This window comes from Thamnophis elegans, chromosome 2 (genome assembly GCF_009769535.1).
Source record: "Thamnophis elegans isolate rThaEle1 chromosome 2, rThaEle1.pri, whole genome shotgun sequence".
NCBI classification, from domain to species: domain Eukaryota; kingdom Metazoa; phylum Chordata; class Lepidosauria; order Squamata; family Colubridae; genus Thamnophis; species Thamnophis elegans.
In genome coordinates, this window is record NC_045542.1 from 38,815,606 (window position 1) to 38,832,428 (window position 16,823).

Below are 16,823 nucleotides of genomic sequence, written 5' to 3' on the forward strand. Positions count from 1 at the left end.
CTGCACTGTGAATGTTTACATGTTATGTGCAATTAAACCATGGCAACATCTAATGTTTGTGTAATATTATTTTCAGCAGACTGTGTTTTTCTATTGTTGTGACTTAGATAAAGTTCAGAGCACATTTTATGACCAATTCATGCAAAACTCCACGTAATCCCAAGGGGTTCACATACTTTTTCTTGCAACTGTATCTTAGGAATCAAGTATTTATTCTAAACCACTGTATAGGTTTTTTATGGATATTTGACTTTTAAAAGCCTCACCTTCTTAATAAGTTCATGATTTGTTTTACAACCTAACAGACATATTCTGAACATCAATGACATTTAAAGCAGTGGCCCCCAACCTTTTGAGTACCAGGGACCGATTCTGTGGAGAGAGGTTTTTCCATGGACTGGAGGGAGCATGGTTTTGTATGCTGCCCTACATCGGGCTTTGCTTGTTTGTCCGGCCCAGTTTCTGGAATGCCATGGACAGCTACTGGTCTAGGGACCACGGGTTGTGGACCCCTAGTTTAAAGAATCTAGGTGAGTGTCTTCTTTTTGAAATTAAGAAGAGAAAAATTCCTATGTTAAAGGAATATAATTTAAAGGCAAGATTGTGATATTAGAAAGCTTCAAATGGAAAAAGAGGACAATGGTTTTTTTAATGGTTTTTTTTTTCTTTGATGGAAGTATCTTTGAAAATTTAAATAGACTAACAGACCAGACCTCTGTGGGAAGGTGGCTGTTTATATAAAATGATAGTAATAATTGGTGGATTTTAGAAAACAAGATAAGAGTAATATGAGTTAGACTGTTTGACTGACTACAGAAAGCTAATTGGGAGTATAGTGAAAAGAAAAGCAGAATAAAAAAAGAATCCTAACTTTTTTCTCACCATAGTAACTGACATACTTTCACTTTCCTGCCATGGCAACCACAAGAAAAGCTGCCAAACTGGGAGAAGGACACACAGGTTCACTAGAACAACTTACTGATAAGGGTATTGTATCGGGTTTATTGAAGAAACTATTTGAAGAATTTGGTAAAAAGATGTCTGCAACAGTTAAAAAGTAAATGGATTTGTAGCGATGAAGAAAGATCTGAAAGAAGTTAAGAAAATTGAATCTGAGGACAACTGGCTGCAGATTTGAAACAAGTTACTGACAAAGTTTTGGAAACTAAGACAGAAGTTATAAATAGAGATATAGAGAAGGATTTGGACAACCTGGCATTACTGGAATTTAGAGAAAAATAATTTTGTTTAAGAATTAGAGAAATTACAGTTGGATACAGAGAAGACATTAGAGAAAAGGGCCTGGATTTCTGGATTGGAAGGAAGACAATATTGATAGAGAGATTGATTAGGTTAAATGTTCAGTGCACATTTTTCAAAATTAAAAAAAAAATGGTCCAAAGATGTCCCTGTACACTTTGTCAGGAAGAAAACAAGGGATCTAAAGCTGCATTTTAATACTAGGATGAATATTGATAATACAAATGTAGGTGTACCTTTTCTGACAAATAGAAGAAAATTTCATTTAGATGGTATAAGCTGCAACAGGTGATTTTTACTTTCAAACAATAGAAATTTGGGTTGAACTCTGTGCAAAAAGCAAGAGATTTTTTTGAAAGAAATTAAAAAAGAATTGGATGAGGCACAAATAGAAGTGACAATGACAGATGAGACTAAACAAATGCCACAACAGATGCAAGACATTGAAGAAGATGCCACATTAGGCAGTATAACTATTCACTTTTCTAAAATCTTGGATTAATTATGGATTACAAATGCTTAACATAAAGTACAAGTAGAACAAATGCCTCTCAAAAAAGAAAAAAAAACTATTTGCAAAAGATAAAAGATGTGTTGGGAAAGAGAAGTGGTTGCTATATAAGTTGTGAAAAGAAAAAGAGAAGAAAGTGATATTAGTTATAAGAAGGGGATACTGTCATAACAAATAATATGAATACGTGAAAAGTGTTTATCACTACCCTACTATTTTATATAAATTTCTTCAGAAAGAGTGGACAATATTTTTATAAACAGAATTTACCCAGGATTGAAGATAAGTTTTGAATGGACTGATGATAATAATAAGGGAGCTATGTGAAGCTGTTCAAAAAGATTAAAACAGGAAAAGTACTTGATCCAAATGAATATTTTGCCAAAAATGATGTTTTTGTTTCAGGCAATGCCTGTTTTCACAACAGATATATTATTTAACAATGGCAAAAAATATATCTAAATGTATATTTCAAGAGAAAAAACCAAGAGATACTATAAAGTGTTGCAAAACCCAAAGGAAAGAGGAGGATTGGGTTTACTGGATTTAAAATTGTATTCCCTTGTTGTTTGGTCTGTATGAAAAAAATAAATGTTGCTGAGAAATAAGATAATTTTATATTTGGAAAGTAAGGTTTGTGTGGCATCTATATTTATGGTATGTTAAACATGAAGTTGATGTGGACTCTAAAAAAATATTAGATGTGCCATATTGAGAATATGGAATAGGTATCAGCCCAGGTTTTGCCTGAAACACATAAAGATGCACTGGGATTTATAACAGACACTCCCCTCCCCCCTGATCTGGTTTCAAAGTTATGTTCGCTACAGCATCCCTGTGGTTATTTGCACTTAAGATTGACCATAGGGATGCTGCAGTGCCCCCTGCCACTCTGCCCCCCCCCCGAACCAAGGCCATATGCTTGGTTCCAATCCCCAACTCCCCACCTATCACCAATTGTGCCCCTCTGTCCTTTGGTGTCCCTGAACTGCTTGGCTTCATTTTAGAAGTGGGCACCATTTCCCAAGCAGCCATAATGAAATAGGAATCTAATTGCCCTTGCTGGTAGCTTCCCTCCTACTGTTTCCCTCCCATTGGTGGCTTTCCCTATTGCAGCAACTCGCCCCAGCCTTTGCCATTCCCCCCCCCCCCAACTGCCAGGATTGGGATACCCCCTGCCTGCATCACTCACAACTCAGGTCCTACCTGTCTGCAGTGGCCAGGGTCTTCACCTCACTGTCCAAGGGGCTACCAGTTCAAAAGAAAGAAATCCACTAGAGTTTACATGGAGGAGAAGGGCTTTAAAGAAGGAGAGAAGGAAGTCTTCCATTGGAAGCACACATACATACCTCTCAAACACTCTTCCTTGCATTGTTTGCAGGAAGGTGTGTGAGTGTGTGCTCTTCTCCCCCCTCCCATTCCTGTCCATCCAGTGCTTTAAAGTAAGGGAGAAGGGAATTTGGAAGTTCCCTTCCAAAGGGAAGATCCAAACCTCCTAGAGATTCCAAGGCTGTGAAGCAGCTACCTTCCACCCCGCCAACATCTGGGAAGCTCTACTTATGTAGCAGTCCCTGCCCTGCCCTGCCTTGCCCTGCCCTGCCCTGCAACAACTAATCTTTACTATTTTCTTCCTCCTTGCCTGGTACTTTAGGAAGAGGAAGGAGACGAAAAATGTTAAAACTAACTGTCAGCTGCAGCATCTGAAAATGCCCCTTTTCCCATTTTCCTGGGCAGGCTGAAAGCACTGGAGCTGACTTTGTAGAGGAAAAAAGAAAAGGAGAGCTGCCCTCATTTTTTTGAAAGCTCTGCAAAGGGTGTATAGCTTCCTAAGGCTATGCAGAGTAGCCTTAAATTTAAAAAAGCAAAATTTTAGCGTTTTTCTTCTTTGCAAACTCTTCTCAGGATGTAGCTTTTGATTTATAGTGCATTTCTAACTGATGTCCTTGGAGATTCTCAGTCCTCCAAGTCTTTGAAGATGTTTTGCTTCTCATCCAGGAAGCTTCTTCAGGTCTGGATGGTGGGGAATGGAAGGATTTCATTCATGGGAGAAATTTTTCCATTCCCTACCATCCAGCCAGAGCTGAAGAAGCTTCTTGGATGAGAACTGAAATATCTTCAAAGAAAAACCAGAAAATCCAGTTGCTTCTTGAAAAAGCACCTTTGGAACTTTTCTAAAAGATATAGTTAGTAAAAGAAAAGGAAGATCTTAAAAGAAAAATTGTTCTGGTTCAAAATATTTAGCTCTGATTTTCAGTTGAAAATGAGCCATTCTGATTTGTGTATTATTATTTTGCCTCTTCTTCTTCCTGTATACGTTGTTGGGAACAGTTGAGGCAGTATGTCAAGTATTAAAGGACAGAGATGAGAATCCAAACCAAACAGGTAGGTGTATAGCAGTGGTTCTCAACCTATGGATCGGGACCCCTTTGGGGGTCGAACGACCCTTTCACAAGGGTCGCCTAAGACCATTGGAAAACACATATTTTCGAAAAAATACGGAAAACATAAAATAATTTTATGGTTGGGGGTCACCACAACATGAGGAACTGTAGTAAAGGGTCGCGGCATTAGGAAGGTTGAGATCCACTGGTGTATAGGATGAGGCCAATATATTAATATATTGGAATCTGTTCTGACCCCCTCCTCCATCCAATAACGAAAGCCGAGATAAGCTTAACTAGAATGTACTTTTAATAGCAAGAAGCCAAAATCTCGGTGGCTGAAAGCCAAGCAAACAAACAGAAAATGACCTTCGCAGCAGTCAGACAAACCTTGGCAGCAATTCAGACAAACCTTGGCAGCAATCCAGCCTGCCAAGTTATGTTCTCTTTAGTCAACTAACTTGACTTCTGCAAGAGGGGCGTGTCACAAGCAGTCTTTTTTATAGTCTGGAGAGAAGCCTAATGACCACCAGCTGAGCGCAATTACCTCCTGTAATTGCGTAATTGTAATTGTAATTGTTCCTGATGCCAAGTAGCTCTTCGATGGCGTGCATCCAGGAAAAACTCACTGCTGGCTTCTGGATCACTCTCCCTTGTCTCCTCCCCACTGGTCCAAGGCTCAGGCGCCACATGGTGGCCAACCCGTCTCTCTGCGCCCTGTTCGGAGTTGGAACCCTGTCCAGGGTCCTCCACATCCTCCAGAGCCGACTCATAGGGCCCCTCGCTGTCGGAGTCTGGTGGCAGCTCCAACGGCTCCTGCTGGGCCACAACAGGAACCTATATAAATAAAAATGTAATGGTTGTTTGTTCAAAATCGCTAATCTCTGAAAGTTCTTCACCGATTGCTTTGAAATTTTGACACAATGTTGCATTCGAATACACAAATGTTTTTATATACGTATATTATATAGATGTCACACCTGTGACAGGTAAATACATGATTTTTTCTAAAAACATGCTTTTTTGAACACCAGCGCCATCTGGTGGACGTAAAAGCAACACATGCTATCCTAAATATTTCATGATTCCATTTCAGTGTTTCCGATTGCATTGTTATATTGAATTTTCATAGATTTTGATTTATTTTGTGTGACATTGCGTTGGAATTAAGCTGTGTCATTTACCATAGCGTTCATTTAGTGAGTATAGTATATTCGGAACAGTTCGGCCTCTCTCCAGCTTCGTCCTGATGGTCCCTTTATATGTGTGGCTGGGCTGCAGCCACACCCTTTCCCCTTTCCGCCCCTCCTCTGACGAGCTTCGGCCATTTCCGCCAAGGGGAGCTGAAGCCCTTCGGCATCCCCCTCCCCTCTCTCCCCTCCTGCCGGCCTTTGCTGTCTGCGGTGGGACCCCACCTGTGCCATCCCTCAGCCACCTCCCCCCACCCTTAAGCTGGCCTACCCCCGGCCAGCCCAGCGGAGCTCCAGCGGAGGTGGAGTGTCTCCTCAGCCCGGCCGGCCGTGCACGCTCTCCACCCCACTCACAGCGAGCCAACTACGGCCTCGCCAAGATGGCTCCGACAGGGGGGGGCGGCGGTATCAGCCTGAGGTGCAGCAGGGCTGGGGCGGCCCCTGGGTGTCACATGAGGCGGCACACCAAGGACTTCTCCTCCTCCAAGATCCTGGACGTCTCACTCTCCTGGGCCACCGACTTGTGGGACCCCGAGCATAGCTCCTCCAAGGAGATGCTCAACAACTTCAATGAGGCCGACAGCCCCGGCGCCGTCTCCCCCAACCAGCCTCGCCCGGCCCAGCAGCCCCGAGTCCTGACCAAAGGCAGCACCCACCTGCCGCAACACTATGCCCAGACTGGACCACAGCAACGTGTGGCCGGGTATAGCTAGTTTAAAATAAAACAGCGAACATCAGAAAAAAGGGTATTAATGTTAGTTGGCTAATATTTGCCAAGCAATGTTTAGTTTTATTGATATGAATTCACAAGGTTTCCTTAAATACATTTTAAAAGAAATATTGACCAATTTGTCAAAAAGCATTCTTTCATGGCTAAGGAATGACCTTGTAGGGGCTTGACTGAATCAAAACTGTTTCTCTATCCCAAGGAAATTAATTACCTGTAAGATTGGTGACTCTTTAGTTCATCATCAGAGAAAGATCAACCCATTTGAGTTCTATCCACAGCAGGCTAGATAAATTGCCAACGGGTCTTCATTATTTTTTATTTTTAGATTTAAAGCTTCTTGAAGCTGTTTTGATTTATAAGGAAGGGTTAAGTGTCATCTCTGAAACTGATCAGTATGTGCAACATCCAATTTACAGCTGGAGATGAAATCAAAATTGATGGAAGCTAGACTTCATGAAGAAAAACTTAAATTACAGCAGAGGCATGATGCAGATGTTCAAAAGGTATGTTGATTAAAATTATATGGTGGATTTTTTGTGTAATACTTGTAACACAAAGAAATATCTAATATAAAATTCCTGTGTAACATTCGAATGTTGGCATTAGTATTCCATTGGTTGCACTTAAACATTTATAGTAGTAGATTGATATAAATTGAAATAATGAATCTTGATGATGCATTAATGGATATAAGGAAAATATCACATCACTTGCCATCATTATTGCATTTCCTGTCATTTCAGAACAATTATTTTATGATGGATACCTAACCTGAGGCATAGAATAACATTTGTCACAGCATTCCTTTTTTGCATCCTGGTATACTATCTATCTAAAAATGCTGAGATTTGGCAATGCAGTTTTGTACTGAAAAGTTAAAATAGTTTAAAAACAAAGGAGAAAAGAAATCCCCAAACCTTGCAGAGATAGAGGGAGAAAATCTGTCATTCGCTTATCATTCTGTGTAAATGAAATAAGGTCTACTTTCATCTACCAAAAAATAAGTCTCCTGACCATCAATAGCTGCTCATCTGTTTTAGGACTTCAAACTGCTTCATTTTGCTAAACCAGTTGATTTATACAGATACATGAAGTATATTTGAATATAGGACCAGGTTAGGGACAGATCATAACGGAGAAAATCTATCTGTGCTAAGAGTTGACAATGACTTGATAGCACATAATCAGCATTTGAGCTTGCCACATTTTTATTTTCACTCTCACATACACTAACCAAAACAAATAGAATGACCATATATGGATCACATGTTATACATGGATCAGAATCCACATATAAAATCCCACTTCAAGGGAGATGGTGCTTCAGAAATGTGAAAAGTAAACCAACAGAGTACTCAATTAAAACCCACACAAAATCATAAAGGTCAGGTTCACAATTTACAATTAAAAAATCGAGTCTTGGCGAGTGCTGCGTGATACTTCATATCCTGCTTCTGGAAAGCCAGCTACCCTAACTTCTGAGACATGCTGTTCCATAGTCCCAGAGCTGTCACTGAGAAGTCCTACTTCCACATTTTCGCCCCTCTCATATAACTTGGAGGGGGGAATGTGGAATATTGCTTTCTGTGTAGATTATACAAGATGAGGAGATTTTCTGCAAACCTCAGCCTTAAAAGGCTTACAGATAATAACCAGCACATGTACCTGGAAACTGTGGAAATCAATGCAGACCTACTGTAGCAGTTCTTAACCACTCTTAAGTAGGTTGTTCTGAATTCACTGCAGTTTCTGAGTGGTCTTCGAGCACTATTCCAAATTGTGCAATAATCTTTGCAATAATCCAATATTGAAGCGATGAGGGCTTGAGTTATATGCTATGGAAGGATTCAGTGGTTAATATTGAATGCTGTTGAGATGTCCATCAAGAGCTGGCGGGTTGAACTCCCTCCAGGCCCAAGCAAAATATAATCTGCTGGAGTAACCACTGTCATTTCTGTCCCATGACTGAGTCTGGAAACTGGCTAATCTTATTTCAGGATTATCCGAAGTCATCCATTAAAAAAAAGGAAGACTAAAGAGGCCTTGCGTGGCTGAATGAAATAATTCTACTCACGGGAGAATGTACCACTGCCTTTTTCAGTGCATCCTCCTTCAAAGAGGCATTATATTTAGCCAGCACCCCTTCCTTAGCTGCCTGGAAAAGCCAGGAGGGCCATGAATCATACTGTAGGAACTTTACAGGCTCAAATGAATCTCAAATCATTTCTGTAGAAAATGCCCGTCAGGTATATTCTAAATGGAATCCAATACTGAACAGATGTTGTTTTATTGATGAAAATATTAATGCTTTTGAATGTGCAATATTTCTGCATAAATGTAATGTAAAATGTTATTTGTTTTCTATACAAATCCTAAGATTGAGTAAAGAGAACCCAGTAAAGATTAAACAAAAGTGTCAAAAACATTATACCAGTTCATTTGTTTATTAAGGAAAATGTTCCTTGTCAGTGGAAATATTTGTTGGTTAACTTCTGCCAGTTTATGATTGAGCTGTGAATAAGTATCTTGAGTACATAAAGATGAGTAATATAGGTATTTGATATTGAAGTAGTATAAAAATGAATTGTATTGATTTTATCTATTAGTTTTACCATGTAATCTTATCTGATATCCAGACTTTCATGAAAATAGGAAAACTGATAAAGTATGTTGGAAGACATTCCCAACTCTGTGCATGTGTCGGTGTGTGGGGGTGGGTGAGTGGGATGTGGATGTGTAATTCTAGTAAAAGAAGATGGGATTATTGGAAATACATCCTTTAAAAAGTAGGTTTACTGCCTTGAGTGAAATGTAATAAAATATTGAAAGAATAACCATGGCTCCAATTTTGGGGATTATTCTCCTTCAGCCAGTATTTATGCTACATATATTATTGTTCTGTTATTTACATGTGACTTCTGGATTTATCAGCATTAAGGAAAATGCTGCCTTGCTTTGTTAATTTTATTTATTGGGGAAAGGGAATAAGGCAGTTCAGGAAATGCGTGCCAGCCACTGAGGCAAAATGCTTTTTCATTTTTTGAGGGACATAAAATTGCTTCATAACTATGCAAGGTGTAACGATAGTTTGCATATAATTTGCATTATTGCAGGTAATGCAAACAGTGAATTTTCTTTTAGTTTCATAAAGCATTTGTAAATGATATAGTATACATAATATTTAGTAAGTAAAGGTGGAAAAGAAAATATTTATTCACACTGTTGGATAGAAATATGAGTAGAGGGAGGAAAAAAATGAAGCAGTTACCAGAAAATATGATATGGAAAATAATCCTTATTTGAATACATAAAAAGCCTGATTATCAAGCATATGTAAATAAAATATCATTTCTTGAGGTTCTAAGAAGAGGATTTATAATAAAAATACTGCCATTTATTTCCTTTTGAAGTATTATTTTGACTGAAAGTAGAGTTTCTAGATGAAATGTTCTATGGCAGGCCTTTATACCTTGTAGAGTGGAAAGGGCCATGTTGATAAATTAAGTGGAATTGTGGGCTAGAAAGGAATTCCTGGCACACCAACCTGCTGTTTGGTGGCTAGCAACATGCACTTAGCAATACAGTAGGTGTGTCAATGAAGCTTGGACACACTTAGCACACTTGTCTTTTGTGGTAGCAGTGAATCCTTTCTTGTAATGGCATCTGTGTCAGTAGTTATTTATTGAGTTTAGAAAAAACACTGTCAAATCACAAGACTGCATACTCTGCAGGTCCAATGGAATTTTAAAGTAAAGATAAGTCCTTTTTTGTTTGTTTCTTTGTTTGCAAACTGAACACCAATTCTATAAAGAGAATATGTCATCTTAAATGTTTCTTTTGCTTTGAGGGAATCTCAAATGATTTAAGCAGAACTTTTAGAATAATACTCTAACTTGTATTTTAGTGGTGGCCTTTAGAATGTGTTAATCTTCAAAATTCTTTATAAGATTATAAAAAGATATGGATGCCTTGAAGAAAGAAATCTCCCATCAGTTTTCTGTATAACATTTTCCTTGTTTTTCAGGTGCTCTTTTGCTAGAGATATTGATACCAAGGCTAAATAAGTTTTTAACAATAAGTTTCCCAGTTCACTGGTTTTTTTTAAAAGAGATTACGTCGTGGAAAATGGACATTTTTCAATTTTGCTCTGTTTATATTTTTGTTATAGATTTTGGATAGAAAAAACAATGAAATTGAGGTACTGAAGAGCTTGTATAGAACAAAACAGAATGAAGCCGAAGAGACCATTCAGAAGCTTGAAAAAAAAGGTGTTCAATTTTCCAATTTTGTATTGATCTTGAAAACTGCATGATTGATAGTTGCTTCTTGTCTGTTTATACGTCTCCTAATTTTCTCTTAACAAGTAAGGTTCAAAGGAAACACATTCTTGATTAAAAATGGAAAACTTCTGAGGCAAAGTATTGTATGGTTTTGAGGAAATTGGCTTCTCGTTTTTTCTTTAAACTGAAGAGTAAGAAAGGACATGTTAGGAAATAATGCCTTTAAAAATGCCTTTTCATCAACCTAAACCTTCTTGAGATATGTGGACTTCGATTCCCTGAATTCTCAGCCAGTGTGACTATTTCTGAAAATTCAGAATTTGAATTTTAATATATCTGGACGGTTTGTGGTTGGGAAAAATTGTTTTAGGTTTTACTGGTGCCCTAAATGCTACCTATGGCTTTATTTGACCCTTGCTTTTTTTAACAGGCACCCATGGTATACTAAAATGCCATCTCCTGGGTGTTAATGTATTTTGGTAGAGATCCAGTGATGATAGCTAGATCTCAGATATATTTGGGAGAATATATTATTCTCTACCTCTTTTCTAAACAATTGACAGATTGAAAGCAGATAACCAGATTTTGGTAAATACATTCTGCTTAACTAGAATAAAGTTGCTAGTATATCAAGTTAGACACATAATCCCTCATCAAAGATTCACTATAATTCTCACACCTGGATATAAATAAACTTGATTTGTTAAAATTGTAATAAATTACATATATTTTAATGCATGTATTTATTGTATGAATGTGATACCACAAGCATAATGGTATCATAATGAAGGTAACTAACCTGAAGTGTTGACAGATTCATAAGGGGTAAGATTTAATCTCAACTGCTTTATGTTACTTTAGGGGGAAAAAAACATTATTTTTGGTACAAGTTAATGTGAAGCACAAAAAGGAGCTGATTGGAAACATTTTCACTGTGGGAACAGAATTCTGGACTAAACATGACATTAGTTTAATCCAGTTTGGCTCTTCTTGTATCATCCAAAATTTGAAGTGGCAATTTGAATATTGTGTTTTCTTTCTTGTGCTTTCATCAGGCTGTGTCTGGCTTGAGTTGCATTGACATTCCCAGTTCCCAAAAGATTGTGTTGTCATTTTGCTATTACAGTTCTATGTAGTTCATATTTTTTGCTTGCTTGATGTTTAAATAGAAATTATTTATTAGAATTATAGGATATGTATAAAGTACTCAACTTCATACGTTCCTAGCTTGGAAGAGCTGTTCTAAGTTGCTATTTCTAGTGTTTCACTATAGGGGTCAGTGGGAACTCACAGCAAAATTATGTTGCTTCACTTTTTATCTTGGAGCTGATTTAATCTTCTTGAACATAGTTAAATTTTGTTATATTGCCTGTAAAATTAGGCAGACTTGGATTGAACACCAATGAACCCATCATCAATTTTAAAATTTTATCATTTTTTAAACTTTATTTTTAGAGTATTTCTATTTTCAATACTGGTCAGTGACAGTAATAAAAATTCTCTTATATTCTGTAATTATAGAGATAATCTACAGACTAGTAGTTGTCATCCAGTCTATTCAAGCCTTGGGCAGTGGAATAATGTTTGATTTTTTAAAAAATATATTTAAAATTTGGTAAGACACAATAGAAGAAACAGTTAATTTTTAAAATAAAATTCAATCAGAATATTATTCCAAACATTATGAATTTATTTAAGGTTGTTTTATAAACTTTCAGTTATTTTGTATTAAAAGATAACTGAGGTCAATTTTCATACTGTATGTTAAAGAACAATGCTTGAAAATTATTGAAATCAGCAATAACATACCTCTCTCTTGCTAAAGAGAATAGCCCGACTATCATCTCATGTACTTTATTTTGTTGCTTTTATTTTCTGACAGTTCAGACACTTGTTCGTGAGTCACAAGTTATTAGAGAAGCTCAAGAGAAACAAATTCTGGAGTTAAAAAAGTTATGTGAACATAGTACAGATTCCTTGAACAATGAATGGGAGAAAAAGGTATTTTTTTTATATTTTTTCATTTTTAATGAAAATGAAAATAACAACAACCAAAAGCTCTTGCCTAATTAATTGGAAACAACAAATTTTAAATCAGTTACTGATTAGTCAATGAAAACATTAAAATTAATTTTATATAAAATTTTCACAAAATGTTTCTGTTTACATGGATTTTATAATTCTCAATAAGTGAAATCTTAAGTATGAACAGTGGTTTTGTATAGCAAAACACAATGCACATAAAAATAGCAGTAGCAATAGCAGTAGACTTATATACCGCTTCATAGGCCTTTCAGGCCTCTCTAAGCGGTTTACAGAGAGTCAGCATATTGCCCCCAACAATCTGGGTCCTCATTTTACCCACCTCGGAAGGATGGAAGGCTGAGTCAACCCTGAGCCGGTGAGATTTGAACCGCTGACCTGCTGATCTAGCAGTAGCCTGCAGTGCTGCATTTAACCACTGCGCCACCTTGGCTCTTAAAAATATGCTAGCATGAGCAATTCTGAAAATGTGAAGAAGCTAGATGGATGATTAATTGAAGTATGATTCAGTATTGGAGTAATTATTAGTAGCTATGAGGATTACCTATGAAAACTTAACAAATTTATTCCTAAATCTTTAAAAATATGTCTTCTTCAAAGTAATGAAAATTGTTGTCACAGCATATCATGAAACTTTGTATTGGAAAATGCTGTTATTAATTGATTGATTGATTGTGTGACTCCTAGTGACCACATAGATAGATTTTCTATCCCCAATCTGTTCTTTCAAGTCTTCCTGAAGGTGCACTGATCGTTGTATAACTGAATCCATCCACCTTGCTGCTGCTCATCATCTTCTCTTTCCTTCTACATTTCCCAGCATTAGAGCCTTTTTAAGAAAGTTGGATCTTTACATAATGTGTCCAAAATAGGATAATTTGTCATTTGTGCCTTGAATAAGGACTCTGGGTTGATTTGTTCAATGATCTATATAGGATTGTTTTCCCAGCTTTCCACATTATTCTCAGGAACCTTGTCCCAACACCAAAATTCAAATTCAGATTCTTCCTATTTTGCTTCTTTAAAGTCCAACTTTCAGTTCCATAGAGTGTCATGGGGAATATCTTGACTTGTACTATTCTGAATTTTATTGGAATAGACACATCACATTTGACTATGCTTTCCAAGGCCCTTATGACTATTTAGTGTTTGTTCTGCAGCCTCATTTCTGGATTGCTTGTTTCTTTACTATTGATCCTAGAAGGCAGAAGGTATCCCCCACTTTGATACCTTCATTTCATTTCAGTTCTAAGGTTGGTTTTTCTACCTGTTCTCATTAGATTGAACTTTTTATTTTTAATTTTGATCCCATTTTTTTCATGGTGTTTTTTTTACTTTTAGTACTGGGGCTTGCAGATCCTTTTCATTTTTGTCTATCATGGTAGCGTCACCAGCATAGCACAGGTTATTGAGATTCTTTCCTCCAATTTTAAAACCACATTCATTTTCCAGCTTTCCTTAATACATATTCAGCGTAAAGTTTGAATAAATAAGGCAAGAATATGTAGCCTTATCATACTCCTTTGTTGACCGTGAGCCAGTCTGTTTCACCATAGTCTGTCTGTACTGTGGCTTCCTGGCCTGTATATAAATTGCTCATGCGGACAATGAGAATGATGTTATAAAATATTATAATTAAACGTGCACTAGTGTAGGTATATCTTGTCGCACTGCTTTAATACATGACGCTGTTTTATGTTTTCAGGTTTTGTGAGTACTCTTAATGGGACTGAAATTGGTATGTGTGATTAAAAAAAAGCACTTCCCTTCAGCCCTACTTTAGTTATTGGGTATGTAGAATTTCTTGCTGTTACCGCCTAACTTTCAGGAGCAAGGTAATGTCTTTCTTCAGCTCCTAATCTTTCACAGCAGTTTGTGAGACAGATTAGCTTCTCGTAGCTTTATTATTCCCATGAAGTAGGAAGAGTAATAAAATGATAAAGATCATGACAGTAATAGAAAATAAACTCTGTAGCCTCAGTTCCTTGCCCTTGTAGAAGTTGAAAGAAAAAACATCAATCGTACGATTAAAAAATTAATTTATTAAATATATGAAAAAGAAAAGGAACAGGAAAACTTTCTTTTATCTTTATGTTATAAAATGCCCAGAGAATTATAGCTGGATGAAATAAGGCATTTTGTGCTGATAGTCACACCCCTTCAAACAAAAAATTTCCATAAGATACTATCAGGGGAATAGGACAGAAATCTAAATGGACAGGATCTGAGACTAAAATAATTTAGAAAAAACAAAACATGTATGAATGGAGTTTGCATGTAAACAGTACATTTCTGATATAAAAATCAGCCAAAGGTTCCTTGAAACAATTAGCAGATAGATCCAGGTTCTCAGGATCCATAGGCAGGTGAGTGTATCTGAAACCAAAAGGCGTTCCTTCCTTGTAACTTTTACTTTACCTCAGAGAAAAGGGATTTCCTGCAGCTCACTTCTCCATCTCACTGATCCTGACTAATCCTTGACTTTCATAGATTATAAACCTCAATCAACATTTTAGGAACACTTCCTCTTAGCTCCTGTTTTCTCCCTAGATATTTATGGATTACGGTTAGGCTCCTGAGCTCATTTTCAACCATAGACAATCAGCTCTGGTCTTACTATAGGACCCAGCCAGTTTGCCTTTTCACTTGGAATCTCTGCCTCCTCCCTGCTTGAGCAAGTCTTGTTTTCTGCCCCCGGAGGATCTTCAATCATGTCAGTCCCAGAGAAGATTAGCTTCATACTTATCAAGGTTTTCTTCTGCTCAAATATTACTTACCTCTTTCTTGTTCCTGGAGACTGGCTCACTGAAACCAAGTGGCTGTTTCCAGTCTCCATCTTGCTTGATCTTTAAGCAATCTCTCTCTCTCTCTCTCCCCCCCCCCCTCTCTCTCTTCTCTTCTCGTCCAGGCATTTTGTCCATAGTCCCCTCCCTTCCAGGTAAACTCTTCCCAGCTGCTGCCTTTTCATTTATAATAGAATAAGAGAGTTAGAAGGGACCTTGGAGGTCTTCTAGTCCAACCTCCGGCTTAGGCAGGAAACACTATACCATTTCAGACAAATGGTTATCCAATCTCTTCTTTAAAAATTCCTGTGTTGGAGCATTTACAACCTCTGGAGGCAAGTTGTTCCACTGATTAATTGTTCACTGTCAGGAATTTTCTCCTTAATTCTAGGTTGCTACTCTCCTTAATTAGTTTCCACCATTGCTTTTTGTCCCACCCTCAAGTGCTTTGGAGAATAACATGACTGCCTCAAGAAAATATTTATCTCAAGAAAATATTTTTTAAGAAAAGAAAGAGGAAGGGAAAATGTCCTTTTCTATAGGGAAAAGTTGTTATTATTCCCACCTCCTGGACTGAAATTCAGTGTACATGTACATTTAAAGTTATTATGGATTTGCCTCTCTGTTTGTTGAGGTATTTGGGATATGTGCATTAGCAGCAGTGGTGGGTTGCAGGCAATACGCCCCGGTACCGGCGTACTGGAGCCTGCCCGGAGCACCGGGTACCATTCCAATATGGTGCTCCGGAGGGCCCGCTCGCCCTCCCTCCTTACTTGCCTTTAATGTTTTCGGAGCTTCTGCGCACGTGCATGGCGCGTATAGCGCTTGCGCAATGCTCTGCCGAGCAACTGGAGTGTTGCGGAGGCATCACTGGACGGTAAAATGCATGTGCACGCTGCACACCTCCATGTGGATGACGCCAAGCCCGTTCCAACCATACTGGTTGGAACGGGATCCAGAACCCACTACTGATTGGCAGTCTCTTTACAATCTTGCCTGTCAGTCGACATGTTGGGGGTCTGCCATGTGCTGTTTGAGTGATAGGAGGTTACACATTCACTGCACATAGCCACTCTGCTTCTGATAAAAATGAGCTTCAGCTCACAAAAGCTGATGCCTTTTAATCACATTTGTTGGAAAAGAGGCTACTAGATTCCTCCTGACGTTTTGTCGCTATAGACTAACACTTCTCTTGCAAGAAATAAATAGATTGCTTCTGTTATTGATTCCCATTAGGAAGAAACCACAGTAGATTTTCAGCAAGATTCTGGTGTTAAATAGCTAAGCTGTTTCAATAGTCTAGATGAGTCATGTGATTAATAAAATTCTATCAATCCCAAAATAAATGTTAGCAATATGGGTAATCTTTGATAAGGCATTAGCCTGATTTTTTAATTTAGCCTTGTGGCTAAATATTGACAAACTTTTTGTTCACAAATGAACTGATTGCCTGGATTTGTTTAAGGTGTTCAAATTTGGAAGACATTCTTAATACTGATTATGTATAATTGACCTTCATTTAAGCCTTACATTTATTTTTGTTTTCTTTTTATGAGCTTGTAATCCCTGAATTCAGGGGCCAGTTGGGCGGCTTAATGGGGCTGAGTGTTTACTGGCTTGATGCCCTTCCAGACGTCTACATAGA

The 16,823-nt window shown here is 37.8% G+C and overlaps 1 protein-coding gene across 4 annotated transcripts in view; it reads left to right on the forward strand.

Moving 5' to 3' along the window:
• CEP112 (centrosomal protein 112) overlaps positions 1 to 16,823 on the forward strand; it is a 277,780-nt gene that overhangs the window by 44,063 nt on the left and 216,894 nt on the right. For all 4 annotated transcript variants that reach the window (XM_032211002.1, XM_032211004.1, XM_032211003.1 and 1 more), the window contains 3 exons: positions 6,489 to 6,575; positions 10,241 to 10,340; positions 12,235 to 12,353. In XM_032211002.1, coding sequence (XP_032066893.1) covers positions 6,489 to 6,575; positions 10,241 to 10,340; positions 12,235 to 12,353 — 306 coding nt within the window. The remainder of the gene's footprint in view (positions 1 to 6,488; positions 6,576 to 10,240; positions 10,341 to 12,234; positions 12,354 to 16,823) is intronic.